The following is a 26,007-nucleotide window of genomic DNA, read 5'->3' on the forward strand; positions in this document are numbered from 1 at the left end:
CTGCTGTATAAAAAATAAATAAAATAAAATTCAAAATGTAAACATAAAAGCTCAAAGATAATATCTAGGAATATCTTTAGTGATAACAAATGAGAATGAATGTAAAATGCTTTTGTCAACTGTAAAGAAAGCACCACATAAAATTAATAGAAACAGTGTCCGTACAATATATGCAAGATTTAGCCATTTCTGGGCAATATTTGTTGTTGTTCAAAACACTCACTAGCTTTAGAAAATTTGATGAAACATTCTACCTACTGGAAGCAAAGGCTTAGCCTAGTAGACGGTCTATCAAGCATACAAGAAAAACCTTACATTCTCCGTGTAAATTATATATTGTATCTCTCTCTATATATATATGTTGCTTTAATGATGGCATGCTAATGGAAAACCATAGATTTATGCATAAAAATGAGAAATGAAATAGAAACCGCAAGTTATAAAACTATACTATGACTTGCAGTACAGATATACTGTGCCAAATCATGACATAAAGCACAAACTATTTAAGACAAAATTGTTTTAAACATCAGTACATTCAGATCCATTTGTTCTAAGACAATATATCTGCACTGTCCAATATGGTAGCCTCTACCCACATGTGGCTATAGAGCAATTGAAACGTTGCTAGAACAAATTGAGATGTGTTGTAGGTAATACATCCTGGATTTTGAAGACATAGTATGAAAAGAACAATGTAAAATACCTCATTATTAAGTTTTATATTGATCACAGGTTGAAATATTTTGGATATAGCAGATTAAAAACAATATATTATTAAAATTAATTTTACCTGTTTCTTTTCACTTTTTAAATACGCCGCTAGAAAATTTTACATTATCCTTGCAGGATAACAGAAATAGACTGTGCTTTGCAGTCTATTTCTATTGGTCAGCGCAGCTACAGACAAATAGATTTAATGGTAACTCAGCTTGAATTCCTGTGTTCCAAAGTTAAGATCACTGACTATTCCAGCAACTAGACTAGTTTACAAACTTAACCAATCCCTGCCCAAACTGTGCTAATTTCTGACCTAAAACCACCCTACGACTAACCTCAGCCTCCAAAATTTATTTATGTACTCTAACTTCCCCACTTTTAAGGCACTCCTGAGACTGTCAAGGTGGTGCTGGCTCAGCAAGTTCAGGAAACCCAGCTTTTTATGATCAGCAGGTTTCCCTGGTGGTCTTTGTACAGGGCTTTGACAAAGTCAATGAATAAGAATTGTAAAATGCAATAAGTTGTATTGAGGAGGCATAACAAGAACAGTTAGAAAAAAGTAATTATATATAGGTTGGTCTGTCTAGTTATTTAAATTACCTAAATTAAAATCCACACTTGCAGCAATCTACCTTATTTTGGAAAAGTGAAAGAGCAAATCATATGGGCACTAAGGTTCCTGCTATCACAGAGTAGGAGTACGTAACACTAAATTAGACAACAGAAATAATATATCAGTTTCACTGAGGTTTCTGAGTGTTACAGACAGGCTGAAAACATGATCTAAATTTTTAGACTTTTTAGAATCCTTACTGTTTTTGTGATTTGTACCCAACTCCTGACTGAGTCTTTAGAGTAGAAATGGATGGGGTTTTAAGGGAGACACAAAACAAATGTAGCCATCTTTACTACTTTCCTTTCAGTCTCAGGACTCAGTAGAATACCATTTTAAAGCCCAGGAGCCAGGGTAAACCCCCTAGTCTAGAGTTGATTATAATGTGGCAAGTTAGCTGAAGTCCACCAAGTTTTTCCAGTACAGAGTGAATTACACCCTGCCATTTTGATTCCCTTCAATGGCGACATTTAAACTCCAGAATTACAGCCACCTAAATAGGCCATATTTATGAAAAGCTAAATACATCCTCAAATCACTAAACAGAAAACCATACATAAGACTCAATTTTCAACTTTTCACCATTGTACACATATTAATCTCAAGTAATACACACTTTCGCTTACCCCAAAATAGTCACCCATCCCACCTAAGTTTATTTTAACCATTTTCTTTCAACTTTGTTAGTGTTCTCCACATCAGTAAGTTAAAAGACTTTCTTAATAGACAGACATCAGATACACTATGACAACCTAACTATAGAACATCAGAATAAAAACCTTAACTTGAGAATCATTCATTTATGACAAAAACACATTTACTTGATTTATCAATATGATGAACCACAATCAATTTTGCAACTCTGACAGCTTTACTTTGATTTTCAGCAAGTTTCTCAAGTATTTCTCCACTCTTGATGAATACTCAATCAAGTCCATATTAACAAAATTAAGAATGATTAAGAATGATCACTGACAAAACAGTATTCCAAAATCAAAGAGACATTTTGACTTTTATATCATTAATACCACTTCACAGTAAAATGGTCTATTCAAGATGTCTCTACAGGGTGTATGTATATATGTGTGCATACATATGTAAAAGGGAGAGATGTGTTTTAATACAAAGAATTACAAGCAGAGACCCTGTTCTCCAGCCTGCCTTCAAATATACTACCCATAGTGAGCCAATATAAATCGCTGAACAGCTAAGACGACCCTTTTGTGAATTCTGTGGAGGAAGAGCAACAGAAGGTCTTACAGGGAACATTATAGCATAAAAAGACACTCTTGTTCACTGCCAGGGCCTGACCTTACATCGATTCTACATCTTCACTTTTAATTGCGTGCCTGCTGCTCATCTTTACTTGAATAGCCCTCCGGCAGCATAACGCTCAACCTATTGTGGGCACAGGGATTCAAGAAGTCAAAATATCCCTATCAATAGTTTAAGATGAAAATAGGCAACAGCAGTTTTGACTTCTTGAGCTTCAAATGATAAAATTCAGAGAGAAGGCAGAAATATTCTGTAAGTGCCGAAGTGAGAAGGGGGAAAGACCATCCTCTTCTGCTCTCCCTCAATCCTTTTAATGGATGGGGACCTCCATGTAGAATGTTGTGGGAAACACAGTGTCACCACATTTTAGCTGGGGCAAAGCCATGTAGGGAAAGAGAAAGATGGAAAAATTAAATTAAATTAAATTAAAAAATATATATATATATATATGTAGCCTTAAGTTGATACTGTTTTAAGCATAACAGCTCAGAACAATCTTGTACTCCTTCACATCCTCTACTCCCTCCATCCGCACTCGCGACATATTCTCCTTTGTAAGGTTTCTCACAGGTACACCTCCCTAGATTTGTGCTAAACCCAAGATTACTATCATGCCTTCTCACCAGTCTCCTTGCCCCCAGGCTGCGCTGTGGCAGGCACACACACTTCTCCAATCCACCTGCCTTGTCTTTCTAAACATATATTTTTATTGTATCACTGCTCTGATCTTAGTTCTTCAGGGAAGAACTTAGTTCTCCATTGTCTGGAGAACCCACATTCCTAAGCCAGACATTCAAGACTGTCACTATCATGATAAGTCTCATCAGTATTAGTCTAATTCTCAGCTCCATTTTGCATCCTTGTTACCTTTATCTCACCTACTTCTAATCTAAGTTCTCTTATAGTGTAGAATATACAAAGACATGTTAAATGCTTTTTAAAACCAAGTGGAATCTAGTAAATAAAATATTTGTTTCTTTGTTTGTTTATTTTTAATCCTAAGGAACAACCAATCCATCCTCAATCTCCCAGTAAGATGAAAAATCCCCAGCTCTAGTCAGGAAAGTCTGCTCGATAACCCCACTTATGGCTCATTTTTCTTTCCTTATTTTGGATTCCCATTCTATCCAATCAAATTCTATCTATCCTTCAAAATGTAACTACGGGACACTATCACTTTTTAAATTTTTTAATTTTATTTTTTTCTTTTTTGGCCGCATCACACAGCTTGCAGGATTTTAGTTCCCAGATCAGGGTTTGAACCCGTACCCTCGGCAGTGAAAGTGCAGAGTCTCAGCCACTGGACCATGGGGAACTGCCTATCACTTTTTTCAAAAAAGCATTCTAGGACAAATTATTCTTGACCCTACTTGGCCATTCATGGCAAATAACACATCACACAATCTAGTTCTTGCTTTCTTATTATGCTCCGTTGCACGTATGTTAGTTTCTAAAGATAGGATTCAGATATTTCACAATACCTAACACCAGTCCAAGAACATAGTATGTACTTTGTAAATACTGAATTCAAACTCCAATTAACAGCACTGCCACATATACATGAATTTCTAGATTTATAATAAAGAGAAAATACATAAAAGAGTATATAAGAATTTTTCACAGTATAGATAGTTTCTACTGCTTTTTCTATAGAACACAGATCTACAGAACACATCTTTTCTACACAGGTTGTCTTTTTACAATTCTGACTATTGTGCGAAGTCATCAGACTAAATCAATAATACACACAATGCAAATTATGCTAAATACACAGTCTATCTTTCTTTGATGGTTTAGAACAAACGAAGTATCTTAGAGGCATCATGAATATTATGATCATGCTACAGGAGATTAAAAGATTGGGTTTTGAACTTGCTTCTGACATTCCCTAGAAGAAACTTTTTAATATAATTCCCTGATGTCAGCTTACTTGCCTATGGCTTGCTTGCATAAAACTGGAATATAAAATGGGCAATTGCTTAACTTCCTGGATAGGATAAAGTGGCTGCCTTTTTGAATATTTAATTATTGTAACAAAAGCTGAAGCATCCTTTTACCTTGCTTTGTCCTCTTCGTTGAAATCTTCTTCACTGTCTTTCAATGTCCTTTGATGTCTCAGTATTCAATACATTCTCTATTATTTATGTCCCTCTAACAGAATGTGTCACTTCAACTCCCTTGTCTGCTTCAGCCCTCATCCCTCAAGTGTGAAGGAATATATTCACTATCAAGAGATTTTTCTCTCTTTCCTCCTCACACCAGGTCTTATATTTTTGACATTAAACTATAATTTCCTTTAAGTCTCCTTCTATGTTTCACATTTAACAGAATCTAGCCCTAAATTAGAATTAGAATATCAAATATCCCACTGTATTTTAAAATGAAAATCTTCTGTTATACCTGGATGATTCACCAACTTTAAAACAGCTGTTCAGGAATAACATTTCATATGCTAGATTACACCAAAGTTGATAGGTCAAATGGAGTCATCTACCCTGGCAAAAATGTAGGAAGTAGGCAGTAAGCTCTAAAACGTTAACCGAATAATTTTGTTACCTTCAGATGAGCTCATGTCTTTGGAATATTGAGGAACTCAAGGTCAAAATGAAAAAAATCAATCTCCCCACCCAGTCCCAAATCTTCTAAGATACTAAACTTATAATGCCTTTGAAAGTAGAGTTTAAAATTTTCCATTCACCAAGTTTTGCTTTGCAGCATCCTGAAACATTAGCACAATTAGTCTGCCTTTATTCTGCTTAAAATCAACTCAAAGTTTAATTTGACAAACATTGCAAAATAATGTTTCATCAGCATTGTAAAATGATTCAAAGTATTTATTGATAGATTGTGTTTTTGCAGCTTAAGAGCCAACTATTTTAAAGCTTTTTCCCCACCCCCAGATACCTTCTGACCTTCGAATGAGCATGATGGCAATAAGGTGTCTGGTAAAGCTTCAACTTAAATTGTCATCTTAAAAAAAACCAGCCAACTCCCTCCCCAAATGAGCAAACTAACAAAAGTCTTTCTGTTTTAATTGAGGCATATACAGAATATGATGCTGCAAAAGAGTTCAGAACTGGCAAAAGTTTGGTCAATTTTTCTTACCAGGCCTTGATGTCATAACTTCTTGAAGACACTGTATTCCAAAATGCTCTATTGTTAAAATGGCTCTTTACCAATAGAAACTAAGTAATAGACGATAGTTAGGTTTCCACACTAGCCTAGAAGTAGTTAATTGGTTACAAAGCTAAACAAAAAAAAAACCCTAAATCATATAGCAACATTGTTTCTATTTGAAAAACTTAAGATCTGTTTCACTTCTCTTGGTGTGTTGCAGGTCCATCATTGAGATCTAGAACAACTGTTCCTCTACCCCCCAAACCCCCAATTTCTACCCTCTCCCCCAGTTCTACTCTCTACTCTCTTCATTAGGTTACAATAGTAGGAAAAGCAACAACAAAGACATGAATGGGAGAGTGGACATGTTCCTCTTGAGGAAAGGAGGTCACATATATCTACAATTTCTGAAAGTCAGTATTTCTAATTGTACCTCCTATACCAGAAATGGAATAACACCCCTCTCTTTAATCAAAACTTTCTAGTCCATTTATTCATTAAAATACATAAGCATCTACTATAGTTGAAGCTTTACTTAATTTACTTTCCACATTAATCCATGAGTTCCACCTTCCCAATAAAAAAATGCCCATAGTACATTCAACACCTGTGACCGATAAGCCTATAAATTTCTGTCCTACCAGATTAGTTACAAGTCAGCCTAGAAATGATGGGTTTTTCCCTAATCTTTGTAATGCTAGTGTTATTATAAGTATGTGATTTAATATATGCAAGCCAGTGAAATGAATGCCAAAAAATTACGATGAAAAGCTAATTTGAGGACTTCCCTGGTGGCCAAGAATCCTCCTGCCAATGCAGGGGACGCAGGTTCGAGCCCTGGTCCGGGAAGATCCCACATGCTGCAGAGCAGCTAAGCCCATGTGCTACAACTACTAAGCCTGTCCTCTAGAGACCACAAGCCACAACTACTGAGCCCACGTGCCAAAACTACTGAAGCCCATGAGCCTAGAGCCCGTGCTCCACAACAAGAGAAGCCACCGCAATGAGAAGCCCGCGCACTGCAACGAAGAGTAGCCCCCGCTCGCAACAACTAGAGAAGGCCCACTAGCAGCAACAAAACCCAACGCAGCAAAAAAAAAAAAAAAAAAAAAAAGGTAATTTGAATGCTCTAGAAAAAGCTAGATGAAATAGGAGTTGGGTCCCTTCTATTTGTTTTTATTTTATTTATTTATGTATTTATTTATGTTTTGGCCGCGCCACATGGCATGCGAGATCTTAGTTCCCCCACCAGGGATTGAACCTGTGCCTTGTACATTGGGAGCACAGAGTCTTAACCACTGGACTGCCAGGGAAGTCCTGGGTCCCTTCTCTTTAGAAAGCTCTCAAATTAAAGTTAGGCAAAATTCCTGTGAGTTATGAAGAGGGAGAAAGACAAATTTTATGAGATGCCTAAGTTTTAAAAATCTTTTCAAGATTTACTGGGTGCCATGTAGCAGCATCTGTAATTCTTAACCATTTTCAAGTTATGGATTCCTCAGGAAATTTAATGCAGGTTACAGCCCACTTCTCTCCCTAGAAATACAAATGAATAAACACACAGTTCTGGTGGATATTATACCCTGTCCCCATTTCTCCTTCATGCTCCATGAAAGCTCATCTCCCTGTGGCTCTACGGATCTTAAGCTTCAAAACATTTCATCCTGTTTACACCCATTAAAAAACTAAGCATTTTATTAGTACAGCAGAACTAAATTCCATAAGGTCTAATCTCAACTTTGCTAAGATCTTATTAGCGATATTTCAGACCTTCTAATAACATACACTGACCTCTCAAATGAGTTTATTCAACTTAAATAATAAAGGATGCCAGGTCTCATTTCTCTTAATTCCTGTGATCTTCCCATATGACTGATTGGTTAGCAATTCCTTACAGTTCTCTGCAATGCCTAGCTGTAACCCATAAACAAGATGACGAACAAGCGAACACATACTCTAATTCTCAGGGTACAATAAAAAAATTTTTTAATAAATAAATAAGGCTAGAATCAGAAAAATCTCTTGACTTAGAATGGTAGTTATTTCTTCTCTCAGATTTAGTGTTTTAATAAGTAGTCCACAAAGTAATCTATCTTAATAAGGTTTTCCTTCCCACACATTAGGAGTCATATAAAAGCATGGGTGGATAAGAGATGTCAAATCACTTGCTCGAGTATTCCCAACACATAGCTTTCTCTTCTGAAGTTCCTCCAGTCTAAACCCACCTGGGCTTATGAGTCATGAAAATTCTAATCTGCCACTATTAAGCCTGTTCACCTCTAAATCATTTTTCCCAGCTGCCTAAACCAAAACTTGAACAGTCATTCTAAACTCCTCCTTCTCCTTTATTACCCACATCCAAGCAATCACTAGTCCTCCAGTTGGTCCCTTAATTCATTTCTCAAGTCTGTCCCTTCCTCTCAATCAATTTAGGTCCTTACGTGTTAACTGGTTTCCCTGTCTGTGTTTGGTTCCTGACAATCCATATCCCAGAATAATCTTTCCAGAACAAAGATGTGATCACTTCATTCACCAAATTAAAGCCTTACAATGGCTCTCAGCTTAAAAATCCTTCAATGTGGGCTTCCCTGGTGGTGCAGTGGTTAAGAATCTGCCTGCCAATGCAGGGGACATGGGTTTGAGCCCTGGTCCGGGAAGATCCCACATGCCACGGAGCAACTAAGCCCGTGCACTACAACTACTGAGCCTGCGCTCTGCAGCCTGCGAGCCACAACTACTGAGCCTGCGTGCCACAACCACGGAACCTGCATGCCACAACTACCGAGCCCACATACCACAACTACTGAAGCCCGCACGCCTAGAGCCCATGCTCCGCAACAAGAGAAGCCGCTGCAGCGAGAGGCCCGTGCACCGCAACGAAGAGTAGCTCCCGCTCACCGCAATGAGAAAGCCCGCATGCAGCAACGAAGACCCAACGCAGCCAGAAATAAATTAATAAATTAATTTTTTAAAAAATCCTTCAGTGTCCCTACTGGACAAAGCTGAAGGCACAGAAATGCTGGAATGTCCTTTGTGATGTGGCCCCTACCTACATCTCTAGTCTCATCTCTCACTTGCCTCACCCCTATGCTGAATCTTCTGCTCCCTCAACACACCATGCTGTTTTTTACCTGTGCCCCTGTTTTTCCCTCTGCTTAAAATAAATATTTGCTGCAACCTCTACCCCCATGCCCTGGTCTGTCTATGGAACCCTACCCATTCACTTCTGAATAAAGATTTAAAATGCCCAAAGATGTTCATGACAGCATTATGTTTAACAGTTAAAAACTGAAAAGATAAATCCTCCAAATACAGAAATAATTTCTTAAATTACAGTGGATTCCTGTGATGGACTATTATGCAATAATAAAAAATGTTTAAAAATTAATGATATGAAAAGCTAAAAAATATGGCGATAAAATTGTTTACACAGAATCATCTCAACCATATAAAGTACACTATACATATACATAAAAAAAAGAGAGAACTGGCAGAAAATGCACCAACACATTAAGAGTACTTATCTCTGGGTAACAGAATTACGGGCAATTTTTTTTCCCTCAAGTTTTCGACAGTGAATATGCATTACTTTCAAAATCAGAAAAACTTCGAAAGTATTTTAAATTACAAAAGACTTTCCTGGAGACTTCCCAACCCTCCCTCCCCCACACACACAAATTTAATTATTCCTTCCTCTGCAAGTACACATTCTCTTTGTTGTGCATATCACACACAAGTATAAAACTTATCATCCTGTATTTTAATTTATGTTTCTCAGGGAGCTGTCTGAGGACCAGAATGGTTCAGCTTTAATCCCTAGTTCCTGACCTCTGGTAGCAGCCAGGTAAATGTTTATAAAATGAAATTGCTCTTACGTTGCTAGCTACATCTAAATGACCAATATGTGTCTTATCAATCATTTGTAAATGTAAATCATTAACACATTCAACAAACATTTCCCATGTGCCTAAAATATCCCAGGTACTGTCACAACCCCTGAAAACACTACAGTGAAAAAGGTCCTTGCCCTTGTGGAACTTACATTCTAGTGTGGAGGAACAAACAAACAAACCCAGCTCACTTCAGACAGTAAGGAGTGCTATAAAGACAATGGGGGATGAGGGGAATCAGGGAAGATCTGGGGAAAGAGTGCAACATCAAAGACACACTGAAAGATGATAAGTGATAAGAGGCAAGCGGGTATAATAAAACGAGAGAACTGGACATCGCGTCTAAAGACCTACATTTCCACTCCTCCTGTCACCTTACTAGTCAGGTGATATTCTCTGAGTCTCAAGTAGGATGATAATTCCTAATTCACAAGAACGTGTAAGGATTAAATAAGATAATTTATGTGCAAAGGGTGAGGCCAGTGCTTGACATGCAGAGTCCCATGTATTTGTTAGCTGAATCTATTTGGAGAAGACATCAAAAATAATACAATACCCAAAAGCTGGAGTACATGGATTATGACTGCGAATGACGATGCCAAAAGATACTTAATGTAAATCCTATCCGTTTGATCAGGGAATCCTGTAATAGATATGTGCTTAACAAAAATACCGCTTACGCTATCCTTCTTAACTGTGTATCTAAACTCAGGATTCTACTATTGATTACAACCACTTTAAACAACAATGTGGCAAAAAGTTGACTAGTTTTCCCATAAGATCAAATGCAAACACATTAAAAAAAAAAAGATTCATGCTCCAAAAACTGTCTCTCAGCCTTTCCCCACAAACTTTATTCATAAACCTCACTGGTCTTCACTATTTTTAATCCCCTGCATATCTAGTTTATATTTCTCTAGTCCAAAAGAGGAAAGGAAATTTTCCACAGCAGATTGCAAAAGAGAGGTGCTTCTGGGCACACTCACTTCTTGTCCTTTTTCATTGCTGCCTATCTGAAACCTAAGAACTGGGTCTCCTGGACTTTGAGTAGGGGGTTAGAGTGTCAGATCACTAAAATGTTTCCTCTGAATTATTTAAATCCCTAGCTAGTCCCAAAACTCTACCATATATTTAAGATAGAAAGTCTTTTGCCCTTTACATCTCTGCTTTCCAATCTCACAATCTTCAAACGAATGACTAGCTGAATGGGCCTACTATAACCTACTCTTTGTCAACCTCTTAGACCAAAGAATTGTCACCTTAATATTTCTAAGTATTATTGTAAGAATTATTCTGACCCTCATTCTGATCACTTCCAGTATTAATAACTTGATTTGGGAAGACAGGAATAAAATAGACCACCATGACAGGGTAAGTTAACTCCACAAGAATGAGATGATTAACAGTGAAGAGGTAAAGAAAAATTTAACTCATAGGATACAAGTTAATATTCCCATCTATTGGTTGCCAAAATCTCTAATGTCAAAGCAAGAACCCTGCTTACTTCTTAGCATACCAAAGTACAAACAGATTCACAGCCTAGAAACTATGGGATGTCCATAAAGTCTGAAAAGCCAGATATTTTCTATTTTTACAAATTGAAGATGTCCTTTATAACATTCTGTACATTCACCTATGTTTCCATATTCTGTGAACATCTTGTAAAGAAATGCTATAGTGGAGAATCTGTCTTGAAAATGTTAAATATACTGTATTGTAGAAAGGACAAAACTATAGCAACTTGTATTTAAATGTTTAGTCATTCATGTAATGAGCACCTACTAAGTGCCAAGTGCTCATGAACTTCTAGACACTGGTTCAGTTGGTAGCACTGGCCATTTAATTCGTTGCACTGAATTACTAAAGATAGGGAGCTACAGTTTTTTCTCTTGAATTTGATCTTGCCTTTGAAATAAGTTTGAACACTTGAAGAATGAAGATATTTGGCTGTTCAACAGTCTTAACCACACAACAATATCAGTACACAAAGTTTCCTTCCCTCTGTGTACATTTATTCTATGATCACTTCAAATGATACAAAGGCTGTTTGGTACCCATTTCTGTTCCTCTCCTCTGAAGACTGCCAACAAGGATTCATATCATATAGTCATTATTTTTGAGAATTATATAATAGTGCTTCTGGGGAAAGAAAAGTGGTGTTGATTCTAAGATGCTAATTTATTGAATTATTTTAATTCACTAGTACTTTTCCACATCAAGTTAAGTCAAAATATTACAATGGTTTCACATAAGTTTACATGCCTAGCACCTGTAATGAACACTGAAGGATATGAAAACTAAATGTAAAAGAACTGAAGCATAACAGAACCCCCAGAGAACAAGCCACGTACAAGGTATAAGGACCAGTTGCGGAAAATTCCTTGTTAAGGCTGGCTACTACTGCAAGCACAGCAATCTCCCCAGGAAAGCGACTTTGAAGCTGTGGCTATATTATATTCCTCAACTCTCAAGATCCAAACTTGGGCCTCTATACTGAATTCTATCTCTGACAACCATGCTGGCCTCTACAGAGAGTCAGGCATGGTCTTCAGGGAAATGGTGAAAAGGAACTTCAAATCAGAGCCTTTGGAGCTCCAGAATTACCAAAATCTCACATTTGCATTGGCGAGTCAGCCATGGCAGAAGCAGATAGTTACAAATATACACCATCCTTGTGACTAACTCTATACTCCCTAACTTTCAGAGCACTATGACTGGCTTTCTAGGACAGGCAGTCACCATAACATACAAAGAGCCCTTCATTGCTCGTCCAACCCTGCTGGACACATCTTTCTAGGCCTTCTCCATTTCCAGATGTCATCAACTAGCATTTAATCCTGGACTACTAGCTATCAATAAATATTTCCTCTATTAAACTCAAACTGTGTCTAATTACTGGTGGTTAGGCAGGCATTTAAGAGTCATACCAGTATCTAATTTTTTGAACATTTTGTATACATTCTCAAAGCAAACCCAGAAGATAGGCTCTCTCTCTCCATTTTTGCAGACTTCTTGGAAAAAGAAACATGGAATAAATGACTAGACTCCAATCACCAGTGACAGAGCTGAGGCTTCAACCAGTATCTTCCTCGTTCCAAGCTTCATGGGCTGTCCACTACTCTATACTCCCCTCCATTCCTTTCCTCAGTAAAATCCACATGGCTGCATCAGATTTTTCATATTGTAGTAACGAAGCCATAATCTTTTGACACTTGCAGATCAAAACACTCCAAAAACCACCTGAGCAATGACACCTTCCAAATGGACGAGCATTACACCTTGTGCAGCCCTTGAAAGAGAGCAAAATAGGCCAACCAGTGGAGAAAGCTATTTAAGCAGAAATTTGTGTCTTAGAGGATATCTAAACACATTACATTTCTGAGAGCAGATTTTTATATCAACTTGCTGCAAGGTCATGAAGAGTTTAAAGCTAAGTACTTTTCAACATGCAATTTTAAAGTAAACAGTTTATATTAGATAAATGTTTTCAGTAGCATAGAAAACTTTCTAATATTTCCTAACCAATATCTCTTTTAAATAGAATATAGATAATGTGGCTTTGCTGGCATACATATTAACCACGCTATAATAAGTTCTGAAACAGTTTGTAGAGTTGGGTGGACTTTAAGTGATTTTGCATTGGAGCAGTAGTTAAGAAACCAACTACAGAAGAGTCTCTAGTTTTAAATCTAGGTCATAGTATCCTTATTCAAAAGCAAGCATAAACTAGACAATTTATATTACTTCCTGAAAAGATGGTTCCAAAAGAAGTAGCCTAGGCTGGTTGAAAACACTGATGTTTCTTCAAAATTTATTATGAATAGGCATATTTATTTTTCAAAATAATTTATACTCCCATGAATTCATGTAAGGAATTTCTTTCTCTGTTATAGATAACCCACCAGCACAATCAACACTAAATTTCATTTAAGCAGACTTATGCCAGAAAATATTAAATCTATACAGTGGCTTTCAATTTGGGGTAGGAAAAGAGGGGTGGGATAAAGGCAGAAATGCAGAGAGAAAGCAAAATATAATTTGAATTTTTTTCCAAAAACACAAATTCAAAACTACATAGATAAGTAAATAAATAAATAGGGGAATATATTGACTACTGTTGAATCTAGTATACGTATGGGCACTATATTTTTCTTCCTCTATTCCTCTCCATAAAATATATTTTAACAACACAATCTCCAGGGTATATCATAAGGTCAAGTACGGATGCTGCCCAGTCTCCTCCTTCTACACTGCAATGTTAACTGATGTCCACTGGCTCTGGAGGCAGATCTCCTGGGTTCAAATCCCAACTCTGCCAGTTACTGGCTGTGTGATGATGAGGAAATAATGTAAATGCACTAACCCTCAATTTCTTTGTCCGGATAATGAGGGTAATAATAGTCCTGTACCTTAAAGGAGTTCCAATAAGAAACTACATGTAAAGTGCTTAGCAAAGGGCCCAGGTCATAGGTAAATGGTGGATTATCACGTTGTTATAGTAACCAGGGGGTACCTTCAGACAGGAAAAAAAAGACTAAATAACATTACATAGAAGTTTGGGGTCTTTCAGATTGCATGGGATGAAAAAGCAGTAATCCATACTAAAGATCACGCAGAGTCTCTGGCCACCATTAAAATAACAATAATCATAACTCAACATTTATATGGTACTTTACTATGGGCCAAGTACTGTGCTAAGCACTTTACATGCAGTTTCTTATCTGAACTCCTATGAAGCAAGTAATTATTATTATTCCCATTTTACAGATGACAAAATTGAGGGTCAACATATATACATAATTTGCACAAGATTACAAACCCAGGAACTGACAGCGTTGAGATGTGAACCTAGGCAATCTGCCTCCAAAGTCTGCTTCTGATAGAAACTACCCACCTGAACTTGAGCAAGTCATTTCACATATTTGGACTTTGATTTCCTCTTCTGGAAAATGAGCAGAGTAGTGGAATAGGTGCTCTCAAAAGTCCCTTCTAAACTTCTCTGAACAACAACACTATTTAAACCGAAATTCACAACATATAGAAAACACCTCTGTTCTAGTCCTTTTACAAACCTAACTAAGCTTCTCTGTCTTATATAAGTAGAAAATGAAGCATATGTATGATACCCCAGGTGGGGTACCTCACTGATTTAAAAAAAAATTTTTTTTTAATATAAATTTATTTATTTATTTTTGTCTGTCTTGGGTCTTCGTTGCTGCGCGGGCTTTCTCTAGTTGCAGCGAGCGGGGGCTACTCTTCGTTGCGGTGCGCAGGCTTCTCATTGCGGTGGCTTCTCTTGCGGAGCACGGCCTCTAGGTGTGCAGGCTTCAGTAGTTGTGGGGCACGGGCTCAGTAGTTGTAGCTCACGGGCTCTAGAGCTCAGGCTCAGTAGTTGTGGTGCATGGGCTTAGCTGCTTCGCAGCATGTGGGATCTTCCCGGACCAGGGCTCGAATCTGTGTCCCCTGCACTGGCAGGCGGATTCTTAACCACTGTGCCACCAGGGAAGCCCCCTCACTGCTTTTGAGTTGGTGGATGGTACATCACTAAGAGCCAGATACAGAATCTCATGAGATAATTCCATAAGTAAGCCCCTTTGAATGGAGCCCAAAGAGAACCTGACATAAATGAAGTCTACCTGACAGCACTAGAGCTACAAGGAAGTTAAGGACACACATCAACAAAACTAGCCAAAGCGCTATGACCCAAGTTATGCCATTTTCTCTCAGGACCTCAGTTTCCTTATTTATAGAAATGAGGTGGCTTTTAGATACAAGTAATCCCTAAGGAAGCAGCCACCCCAACCCAGAGAAACCAATCAACTTTGTTAGAATTAAGGGAAGGGCATAAGAAAGCACGTGCAGTTTGAAAAATCACATTCAAATACAGATATTGCTTTCACAATATAAACCACAGAAGTAAAGCTCCAAATATTCTATTATGTGGGTTGGCAAAAGAGAGTGAAGCAGCACTGCTGGGGGTGGGTAATGGATTTTTTTTTAATATTATGATACATTAGAGTAGATCACTACTACTGTTGAGAGCCCCTTTTAGCTCAAAGAGTCTGAAATAAAAAAATTAAGTCGGTATTCTATGAAATACAGTCCTAGATTTAAAGAAAAAATCTCATTTGTCAAAGTAATTTTTTAAAAAGTCATTAGGAGCTACTTAAGTTATTTTCTCTTTTGTAGAAAAATGATTTAAATAAATATAAAAACATGTAAAATTCTGCACACAAGACTCAAGGTGTTTTTGTTTTTTCAAACTTAATATGCTTATCAACACAAACCAAGTCTGATAATTTTCCAAGCCAAAACACAGCCAGGTTACTCCTACTCTGGTTCTAATATTGCTTCAAAACCCTGAAGCTCCATTTTAAGTAAGAAAAAGAAATGAGACATAAAAGTCCACGTAATTTTTCCTGAGGCCAAATTTATAAAGTTCAATTTTCAATTAAATCTCTCCTTCTACAAATCTTTTGGCCATCTTTCCCTACTCAATAGCACTACCAGGGATGAAAAAACAAGAATCCAAACTCAATCCAGTCCATCTGGCTCTCATTAGCATGGCTGGTAAATGGTTTGCTGAGAAACAACTGGCAATCCCCACATAACTTGTCAATATCAGTTTGGGGGAAATTTTATGGATTTAATCTCTCTCCAGTTCCCATTTCTGGAGATAATCAAAAGCTAGTTGTATTCAGATTCTACTCTTAGAAAAAGATAATTGATGTCTACACTATCAGCTTCCAGGCCCAAAACCTCCCTGTTAGCTTTTAGGTTATCCTCTAAGAATGGATTTGGGTAGAGATCATCAGAATAATAAGAGGGACTATTAGAAAAAGAGGGGCTCTCCTACCAAATGCAACCTCCCTGTCCAGCCCCCCGCCACACACACACACACACACACACACACACACACACAAGAAATTCGAGAAAGCAGAGTCCTCCTTTTCTCTAGGGATCTAATCCCAGCGTGCAGTCTCTTCATTTTATTAAAACAAACTTTAGAATAATGGGGAGAAATATACCTTAATATTAAACTCTTCCATTCCTGAAAGGCCCCTGTAAAAATGTGTTAAGACTGTCTCATTAAAAACTCTCATACACATAATTTACGAGTTTCAGGGACCCCCCCCCTTGAACTGTTGAGGTTAAAAATCTTTGCTTTAGTTTAGAGAATCATATGCTTCTTAATAACCCTATCTCCTCCTTCATGGATGGGAGCCATGCCAAACATCACATCTGAAATGTAAAGAGCAATAAAATGAAGCCTCCAATTGCACCTGATGCTTTAAACTAACTCTGTCAAATGTCGGTTCTGCCATTTTTCAGCAATGCTCAAAGGATTTCTGTTTCATTTCCTTGGATCCAAAGATCCAAACTGGGTCTTATCCAAAGCCCTCCTCTCTCCTTCCTTCTTTTCTTTTTTAACTGAGCCTCGCAGCGTATGGCCAAATCAATTCGTAAGTGAAGGGTGAATGTTTACCTGAGAACAAAGCCCTCCAGTGAACACTCCCCCTTACCACCCCTTTCCAACTCAAGATGTCCAGGACACTGCCAACCGATGTGGCCATACACTGGATCAGAAAGCGAGAACAGAATAAGGACACTCCATTCAACCTTTTTGTCTGGGGCACTTCCTGGGTTTTTCATTGGCATTTAACACCAAGACACAAGGCTCATTTTTCATTAAAGTTGCAAGACTTTCACTTTGCCCAGTTTCAGATGGTGTAATTGATCTGCATTGTCTTCTTAAATAACCCAATTGAAGGACACTGCAGCTTTAAATATTTCAGCGCTAGCTAGCAAATAGTCTCCATTGCAATATGGCTCTGAAGGTCGCGTCCTATTGTCTCTTTCCTCTGGAACAAACAATTTCTAAGTCCTCCTTCTAGGTAACATAGGAAGGGTTACCCCTAGAATTCCCACTCTTCCATCCTGGTCCCTGATAGAGTTCCAGTGTTTATTGGAATCTCACACTCATAATTTTCCCGGCAGGGGCAATATGCTGATCGCTATTAATGATGCCAGCACCTTCGCGAGACATAAACACATGTGTTCACATTAGTTTAATTGAGCATATGCAACTGTCTGAAATAGCAACACTCAAGGGCTGTTAACCCCTTTAAGAGTGGGGCCAGAGTTGTTTGGGAGTGGACGGCTTTCAGGAGGCACCCTGAGCCCGGGATTGCATAATGTGAAATGTGTAGCCACTTAAAACGACAGAAATCTCAGCCTACTCATCCTGGGACTATGCCGGCACCCTGCCATACACTTGCAGCTTTTCTTGTCGAAGGTGAAAAGAAGAGGCACAAGCACGATGAAGGAAAAAATAAGCCAAAAGAAAAAGGCTCTTTTCTATCTTGTCAGGGTGCATATATACGACTCCTCCAGCAGTCACAGTGTTCCCCCACCCTTGTCCCCGGTCGTGGAACAGCCCCAGTGAACTGAAGGGTTTGGAAAAGGGCAGGGCAGTTGAACATCGCTGCCTTTTTTAAAGAACAAAAATCAACGGCCTATTAAATGGCAGGGAAGACAAGGCAAAGGGAGCAGAGAAGGAAGGCGTGTGCAGGTGCACTGGAGCATTACCTGAAATGGCAACAGATTGTTACCATTGTCCGTCCGGAAAGCGTTATCTTCCATCCAGGACTTGGAGGTGAGCGGGGCCGCGCGGGGGAACTTGGGCGGCGCGATCACGTTGCTGGAGAAGGGCTTTTTGAGCGGCGAGATAGGGTTGAGCGGTGAAGGTACCCCGACGCCCACGCCCACGCCCACGCCGACCGCCCGGCGAGGGTCCCGGCCCGCCTGCAGGCCGCCCCACGGGTTGGACGGCGCGCTCCAGGCCGCGTTCACGCTCTGGTGCGTGTTCCAGCTGGACGACGCGGACGAGGCGGCGGCCGCGGCGGCCGCGGCGGCAGCGGCAGCCGAGGACGAGGACGGCTTGCTAGTCATGATGGGCTGGTGACCGTACGCCGCGGCAGCGCCCCTCTGCGCATAGGGCGCCTGGCTGGGGCTGGCGGGCGACCGGCGCTGCTGCGAGGGCTGCGCCTGCTGGGGCTGCGCGGGCTGCGCGGGCTGCGGTGCGGGCGGCGGCGGCGGCTGCTGGTGGTGCTGGGTCTGCGCCAGGCTGATCTGCGGGGAGAAGGTGCCTCCGAAGACTGGGTTGACGTGGTGAGGGAAGTTCTGGAAGAGCATGGTCCCGTTGACTGGCGTGATCCCCTGGAAGAAGCTGTCCTCTACCGCGTTCGTGGTGCCCGTGGACCAGGTGCTGCCGAAGGACGGCGACAGCGACGCGCCCGGCGCCGCGGGCTCCTGCGGCGGCGGCGGCTGCTGAGGGGGCTGGTGGAAACCCAAGCCCGGCAGGAGCGGCGATTCCATCTGCATCTTGTCGGGGCCGTTGGGGGCCGGCGGGGCAGCGGCGGGGCTGAGGGCCGGCACTGCGCTGCTGTCCTCCGGCTTGGGGGTCTCTGAGGACAGGGGCGTGGACGGGGCTTCGGCTGTGCCGGGCTCGGGCTGGGGCTGCTGCTGCTGCCGCTGCTGCTGGGTCTGGGGCTGGGTTTTGCTTTTGTCCATCAGTAAATCATCCTGCATGGTTTGCGCAGCTGAAACGGGAAAAAAGAGAGACGCGTTATTGTCAATGTGTTCGTTAATGCCCCTTGCTGAAGCGGGCGGGTGTTTTACTTGCGAAAATCCAGTGCCACCGCTATTAGCCAATTGCAATGCAAATCCATAATCTCCCATTTAGAAGAACAGGTCGGGCTGGGGGAGCGAGGGGGGGTGTGGGGGGGGAGCTCATGCAAGGTCTCTAAAAATACTCTGAGAGCGTCTTCACCCTTTCTGATGTCTAGGTTCCTTTTCTGTATTAGTGAGAGATGTGCTTATAAGACAGAAAGACGGCAATTTCGCCACGTCTCTTTTCCCTTCACCGGAACTCAGAGCGTTCACCCTGCAATGAGAAACCGATTCTGGTTCCTGTTTTTTCCCAAGCACCACCCTCCCCTAGCTATTTGCATACGTCAATAAATACTGCTGCGTCCTTCAGCAAGGTTAAAAAGACACCGCACACGACCCTTTCTAACCCCCGCTCCGGCACTTTAAAGAAACAGAAGTCTTATCCCCCTTGATTAGCAAACTGCCTTCTTGCCTCGATAATTGTTTCATTTAGCAGCAGCGAACCACGAGGGAGGAAATCCTTGGCATTTGTTAGGAGGAGGACTCAGCTGCACAATCATTCTCTGGCCTCCCAGGAGCTGCAGCTACTCCATTTTGTTAGGAGACATTAAAACAAACAACAAAAAAAACACATTGTTTTTAAAGAGGTAAAAATCTACTGAAACATTTTCAAGTGCTTGCTTCTTGTTACTCTAAGGATTAGGGTTTTTCTGCTTATTCTCCAATTTTCTCGTCTCCAATTCTGCCTCACAAGAGATTTTTTAGCATCTCAGTGGTTCAGGTCTCAACAGGAGCCTGAGAATTTCTCCGCAGAGTGAAGAAATGTTCTGGTTGGATTTAAGGTCAGAGAGAGAGAGAGAGAGAGAGAGAGAGAGAGAGAGAGAGAGAGAGAGAGAGAGAGAGAGCGCGGAGGGAGGGAGGAGGGAGGGACGGAGGGAGGGGGCGGGGGACTGTGACTATGCGATGGGGTGGGGGCGGGGCTTTTAAAAAAATCCCTCTGAGATTTAAGTAGAAAGTCAAGATAATTCTGGGGTTGCCAGATTTTTCATTTTTGAATCCTCCTGCTACTGCCTTGGTCACAAGACTTTGGCAAATTTAGAATCCATTCTCTTATCACTAGTATTAGCAGTGAAAGATTATGGTTTGAAGACCCTGAATTACCAAATGCTAGCTAACGTGTTAAAAATAGCATAGTACAAAGTCCCCAATTCTCATACATTGTAATTATAGTGCATTGCCATCACTGCTTCATTTAGCCATATAAGGAGAGTATGGTATTTTCCATTTCGCACAGAAGGGCTATATTCACCTCTGCCATACAGCATGTTTTATCATTCAAGGATGAAAATAGTCATCGCTCAAAACCAGGAGATTTCCATATACGTAGTTATCACTGAGTTAGCTTGTCCCTTAGAGCACATTAATTGTTTTAAATATATGAATATTACAGTGCTAAGACCCTGAAAACAAGTATTTTGAAGTGTTCAAGGAGCATATGACCAAATATACAATTATTTTTAGATGATGATTCAGTATAATTGCAACAAAGTTATTAATATGTTTAATGTAGTTAATTAACTCAGATACTTGGAAAAGCATCTTTCTCAGGACACTTGTAAAGGGCATTCAGATACACACAGAAGTTCTGTCTTTGGACATTCTCACGATAATAAATGTTGTAAGATAAATGTGTTAGAAAATGTCTGTGCTTCCCCTCTCAACTATTAAGCAAAATATGTCAGACTAAGAAATGGGATTAAAAGTAGTTCTACTGTTTTATTAAAGAGTATCTTTAAAATGGTTAATCTTTCATTTCAAAGTTTAATACATAGACAAAATAGTGGGCTCGAGGAAAAGCTTCACAGCCACCTTATTCTCCTTTCTACTCCTCCCTCCCTGACCCCCACCCCCAAAAAACCCAACCCAATATAATACACATCACAAATTGCCAGCTACTGCCAATAAAACCTACTTAAGATTGACTTTGTGTTCCTCAGTTCCCTTCATCTAAAATAATGGCTTTGATCAGTATTGTAAAATATGACAAAGAAGCAAGCAGAGCTTGGATTCACAACAGCACAAAGTTCTATTGCTGCCAAAGGAAATGGACACAGAAAGAGACATTTTCATCCTTGGTTTAAGCAGTGCTGCAGTAAAACATTATAATCTGGTATTTGAGTCTCTTCCAGTGTGCTAGAATTGTCTTTACAACAGCCATATCATCATGGCTGAAATATGCGTTTGATTAGAATTTTAATATCACTCAGCTTTTCCAATGCTTGTATCAATGCTTTCTGTTAATGCCTTCAGTTTAAACTATATATCTGTGGTGGAAAAATTAATGCTGTACTATAGCAAAAAAGCCAAAAAGTAAGCTAGACTCAGAATATTTTAAGGCTATAAGTAATATTAATATATTTATTAAATTAAATTTTTTTTATCATACCAGGAACACCCATTTCTCTTTTCAACATTTCTTAAAGACATGAATTTCACTGCCTGCATAAATTCACTCTGTCAAGGTCAAGACCCATCTTTAATAAATAAGACCCTTTTAAACAAAAGATAAGCAGTAGATGAAAATAACATTTACAAAGTTAATATGCAATGTCAGTAACTGCTTGTACAGTCTGTTCCTTTGGGTGGGTTTTTTGTTTGTTGGGTTTTTTTTTTTCTTTTTTCTTATTTACAGCAGAGTCCGAGAAATAGATACCTCCTTCCCCTCCCCCCACCCCACACACAATAGATCTTCCTCTACATGCAATCACCCAATCTCAAGTAACAAATTCTTAGCAGCAGTTACCTTTGAGGGTCCAGTTTTTAAGGATCGATAAAATTAAAAAGTGTACAGTATTTATTTTCTTCTTTCAGGTTGATTATGTGACCGCTCTGGCAAGAGCACTTTGACAACTGTAAGAAGAGAGGGCATGCGCACACAGGGAACTGTGGGGGCTGAAGTCCTTAGCTAGGTCCGCTGCCCGACTGGAGAATGTTCCGCTAGGAAAGGAGGAAGTCTCCAAAATACTGATTCCACGGGAAAGAGGTTGTGCCGATTACATTGTATCTTCCTAACCAATCTAAATCACGAGTTGTTAAGATGAACACGGGGGAAAATAAACCGATTTGTCAACTGATTTAGGAGGCCAGGTTAAAAGAGAAACTGGATTCTAGGACTCAAAATAAAGAAACCCAGCAGAGCTACCTTAAATGGTATTAGAATGGTAATGACTGGGTAGCCAGCAATAGGAACCCTACCACAGCAAAAGAGATGGGGTGGGGAGGAATAAGGAAGGGAGGAGGCAGACTACTAGGGAAAGATACTTAAAATCTGACCATACTTAAAAGACACATGCTTAATATTATAAAATGAAAAGTACCTTAATATTAAATATGATATAAACCTTGGAGGTCAGGTTAAAAATAGGTTTCAGTCACAAATTTTTGACATCTTATCTATCCACCAAGATTTCTTTGTATTTGAAATGAAGGCACAAATCACTTACTTCAAGATTCTACTTCATGTGCTCGAAATCAACTCACCTCCTTATTTTACTTGTCAAAATGAAAGTTTACCTTGCATTATTCATACAATGATCAAATAAAATTCAACTCTTTTAAGCTAAAATAGTGTTTGGTTAAACATTAAAAAATATTTGACATGTTTAGAGTTTCACTGTATAGGGCAGTGATTTCTTTATTCAAGACAGAAAGTAGATACAGTTTCTATCTAAAATTTTTTTTTCCGGTGTACATTTTTCCTATCTTAACCTCGTAACTCCAAGGCTGGAATCTCATAACATCTTATCAACTGGTATTATCTATAGCTTCTGAGAGCAATAGTTCAATTACCAGTATGTTCACATAGGCAGAAGATATTATTTCTTGTGGGATTTGGTTCAGTGCCATTCACCCAAGAGGTTCAGAGTAAATGTCAGTTGATGATTATGCTGATTGGACTTAGAACTAAAAATGTTAAGCACCATTTAAAACTGTCTTATTTCTCTATTTCCCCTCTTCACCAATTACAACTAAAGTAGTATGACCAGAGACTACCAATTTGCAGCAGTTAGTAGTCTTTGTTTCTAGTTATTTCTAAGGAAAAAACCAAAACTAACAATTTAAGAGGAAAAAATCATTTTGAATGAATCTGCCAAAAGCTCTTTTTAAAAGAACTAAATAAATTATCTTCTTATTCCTACCGTGAACTCAGCGTATATTCCCCTTTTTTCTTTTCTTCTTCTACCTTCCTAAAGAAAGCTTTACCTCTGCCAACGTGCTATACTAACCATATTCCTTACAGAGTCTGTAAAGATCAACTCATGGCTAATCTTATTCCTGAATACTTCCCTAACCTACCAAACTTCTACATTTTCAAGTACTTCAATTAAGTTTAAAAAAAAAAGTTCCCTCATAAAACTCTTATAAAGACTTGTTTTAAGAAATAGATTTTTTTTAATTATTTGAAATTAATATGTCAAGACTACTGGTAAAGTAGAAATTCTTAAGTTATGCAGGTGTGCTTGAAAATGGTTTACCTGGGCATTTATCAATCCACTTGACCCCAAGTACAGGTCTACTAATAATTCTCACAATGAAGAAAAATAAACTTTGGCCTCTGACCCTTTGATAAATGACAATAAATAATTAGCACAGCCCATACTTAACATAATTTTATTGTATTTGAAAATGAACTATCTCTGTTCTTCCGTTCCTAAAATGAGCACTCAAATTTAAAAGAAAATGACTCATACATATATACCAAGGTGTAAGTAAATACCAAGCAAACAATAAATTATAGGAGCACCCCTAACAAAGACAAAGAACTTCTCTACTGAAATCTTGTTTTTTATTTAACCAAAAAGGAAGCATTTTCTGAAATTTTATCTTTAGGTCACAAAGCTTAACAATAGGCCCCTTTTGAATAGTCATGGAAGGCTGTAAAAATAGATATTGCACTTGCAAAGTTAATTCATTGAGATATACATGGGTCAAATACATTTTTCTAGGCTTCCTTCTTTCCTTTCTTTCCCTACTTACATCTCCAGCACAATGCTTATGAGTCCCAGGTAGTTGGTGGTTGCTTCCTGTACCCTTGCTGATAAGTGAATAAATGGATAAATGAATGGATGGATGAAGCATAGTTTTTGACTATCTAAAACAGCCAAGGTTTGGGACTTCCCTGGCAGTCCAATGGTTGGGACTCAGTGCTTCCACTGCAGGGGCGAGGGTTCGATCCCTGGTCAGGGAACTAAGATCCCACATGCTGCGCAGAGCAGCCAAAATAAATAAATAAATAAAGTTCATGTAAAAAATAAAAATAAATAAAACAGCCAAGGTTTGAGTATTAAATTATCCTCCATTTACAAGAGCAATTACTTTTTCATCAGCTGCCAGAATCAGAAGTGTTATAAAATAGAGCACAATTTTGGCCCTTTGTGATGCTCAGCAGTATGCAGATCACGGGATTATTATCATGAAATAACATTCATTAAGCACTAAGTGAACAAGGAACTTTGTTCCCATCTAAGAGTTTACAATCTAATAAAGACACACACCCTACCCCTCCACAAAAACTGCTTCATTAAGTTCACAATAGCCATTCAGAGCTAAGTCTAAAGGATGTTTTGTTAGTCTTATCTTGATTGACCTTGCAGCAACATTGACATAACTGACCACACTTTCTAGATATACCTTCTTCCCTCGGCTTCCTTCATGTTGTCCTTTCTTGGTTTTCTTACATTTGGGGTTTTACTCGCTTGCCCACATGTGCACACACACGCTCTCTCTCTGTCTTCTTTGCTAACTGACTTTAACTGACTTCCTCAGCACTCTGTCCTAGGCCCTCTTCTCATCTCACTTCATTTGAATGGCTTTCCCAACTAAAAGGAAAGGACCAGGCCTATCTTTATTGACAGCTATATTCCCAACATCTATCACTGTACCTAGCACATAATAAATAGGTATTCAGGAAATATTTGTTGAATTAAATTTACATTTGTATGCAACAGGCAAGGATGCCAACACACTCTAGGTGGCAAAAAATAAATAAACCTAGAGGGACTTACACCACCAGATATCAAGACCTATTATAAAGCTATAATAATTAGATTGTGTGGTTATTGGCACAGGATAAGCAAATAGACAAATGGAACAAAAAGTCCAGACACAGATCCACGTATGTATAGTTGTTAAGGAACTGTGGACCAAAACCACCCACCTTGGCCAGGCACGATGATAACCGCTTGCCTGAGTTGTCTCACAACAAGAGATCCCGATAAGGAACATGGTGCTGCCTCTGAAAACTAACGGGGAGAATTCGGGAGGGGCCAAAAGAGGGAGGAGACGACCCACCTCCCAGACTCCTTCACGCTGCAATCCATCTTGGCTGAGATGCACGCGCCACCAGGAAGGGCCCTGAGTCAAACTGTGGACCAGAGATGATTGGCCAGAGACAACCCAGAAACTAACCCCATTATCATAAAACCTAAGACTGCGAGCCACGTGGCAGAGCAGTTCTCCTAGGCTGCCTTACCCTGCTGCTCTCCGCCTTGGTTCCCCTTTCCAATAAAGTGTCTTGCTTTGTCAGCGCATGTGTTTCCTTGGACAATTCATTTCTGAGCGTTAGACAAGAGCCCACTTTTAGGCCCTGGAAGGGGTCCCCCTTCCTGTAACATGGTGACCAGATTTATAAAAACAGTGACAGGGCTTCCCTGGTGGCGCAGT

General features: G+C 39.5%; 1 protein-coding gene across 3 annotated transcripts in view; it reads right to left on the reverse strand.

The window, feature by feature from the left end:
- Positions 1-26,007, reverse strand: part of CPEB3 (cytoplasmic polyadenylation element binding protein 3) — a 178,426-nt gene that overhangs the window by 130,245 nt on the left and 22,174 nt on the right. For 2 of the 3 annotated variants that reach the window (XM_060126202.1, XM_060126200.1), the window contains exons 1-2: positions 22,088-22,119; positions 18,202-19,214 (exon numbers count right to left, since the gene is read on the reverse strand). In XM_060126202.1, the coding sequence (XP_059982185.1) occupies positions 18,202-19,203 (1,002 nt within the window). In that variant the 5' untranslated portion in view covers positions 19,204-19,214; positions 22,088-22,119. Of the gene's footprint in view, positions 1-18,201; positions 19,215-22,087; positions 22,120-26,007 lie in introns of those variants that run through there. The other variant, XM_060126201.1, reaches the window with a different exon arrangement.

This window comes from Lagenorhynchus albirostris, chromosome 16 (assembly GCF_949774975.1).
Source record: "Lagenorhynchus albirostris chromosome 16, mLagAlb1.1, whole genome shotgun sequence".
NCBI classification, from domain to species: domain Eukaryota; kingdom Metazoa; phylum Chordata; class Mammalia; order Artiodactyla; family Delphinidae; genus Lagenorhynchus; species Lagenorhynchus albirostris.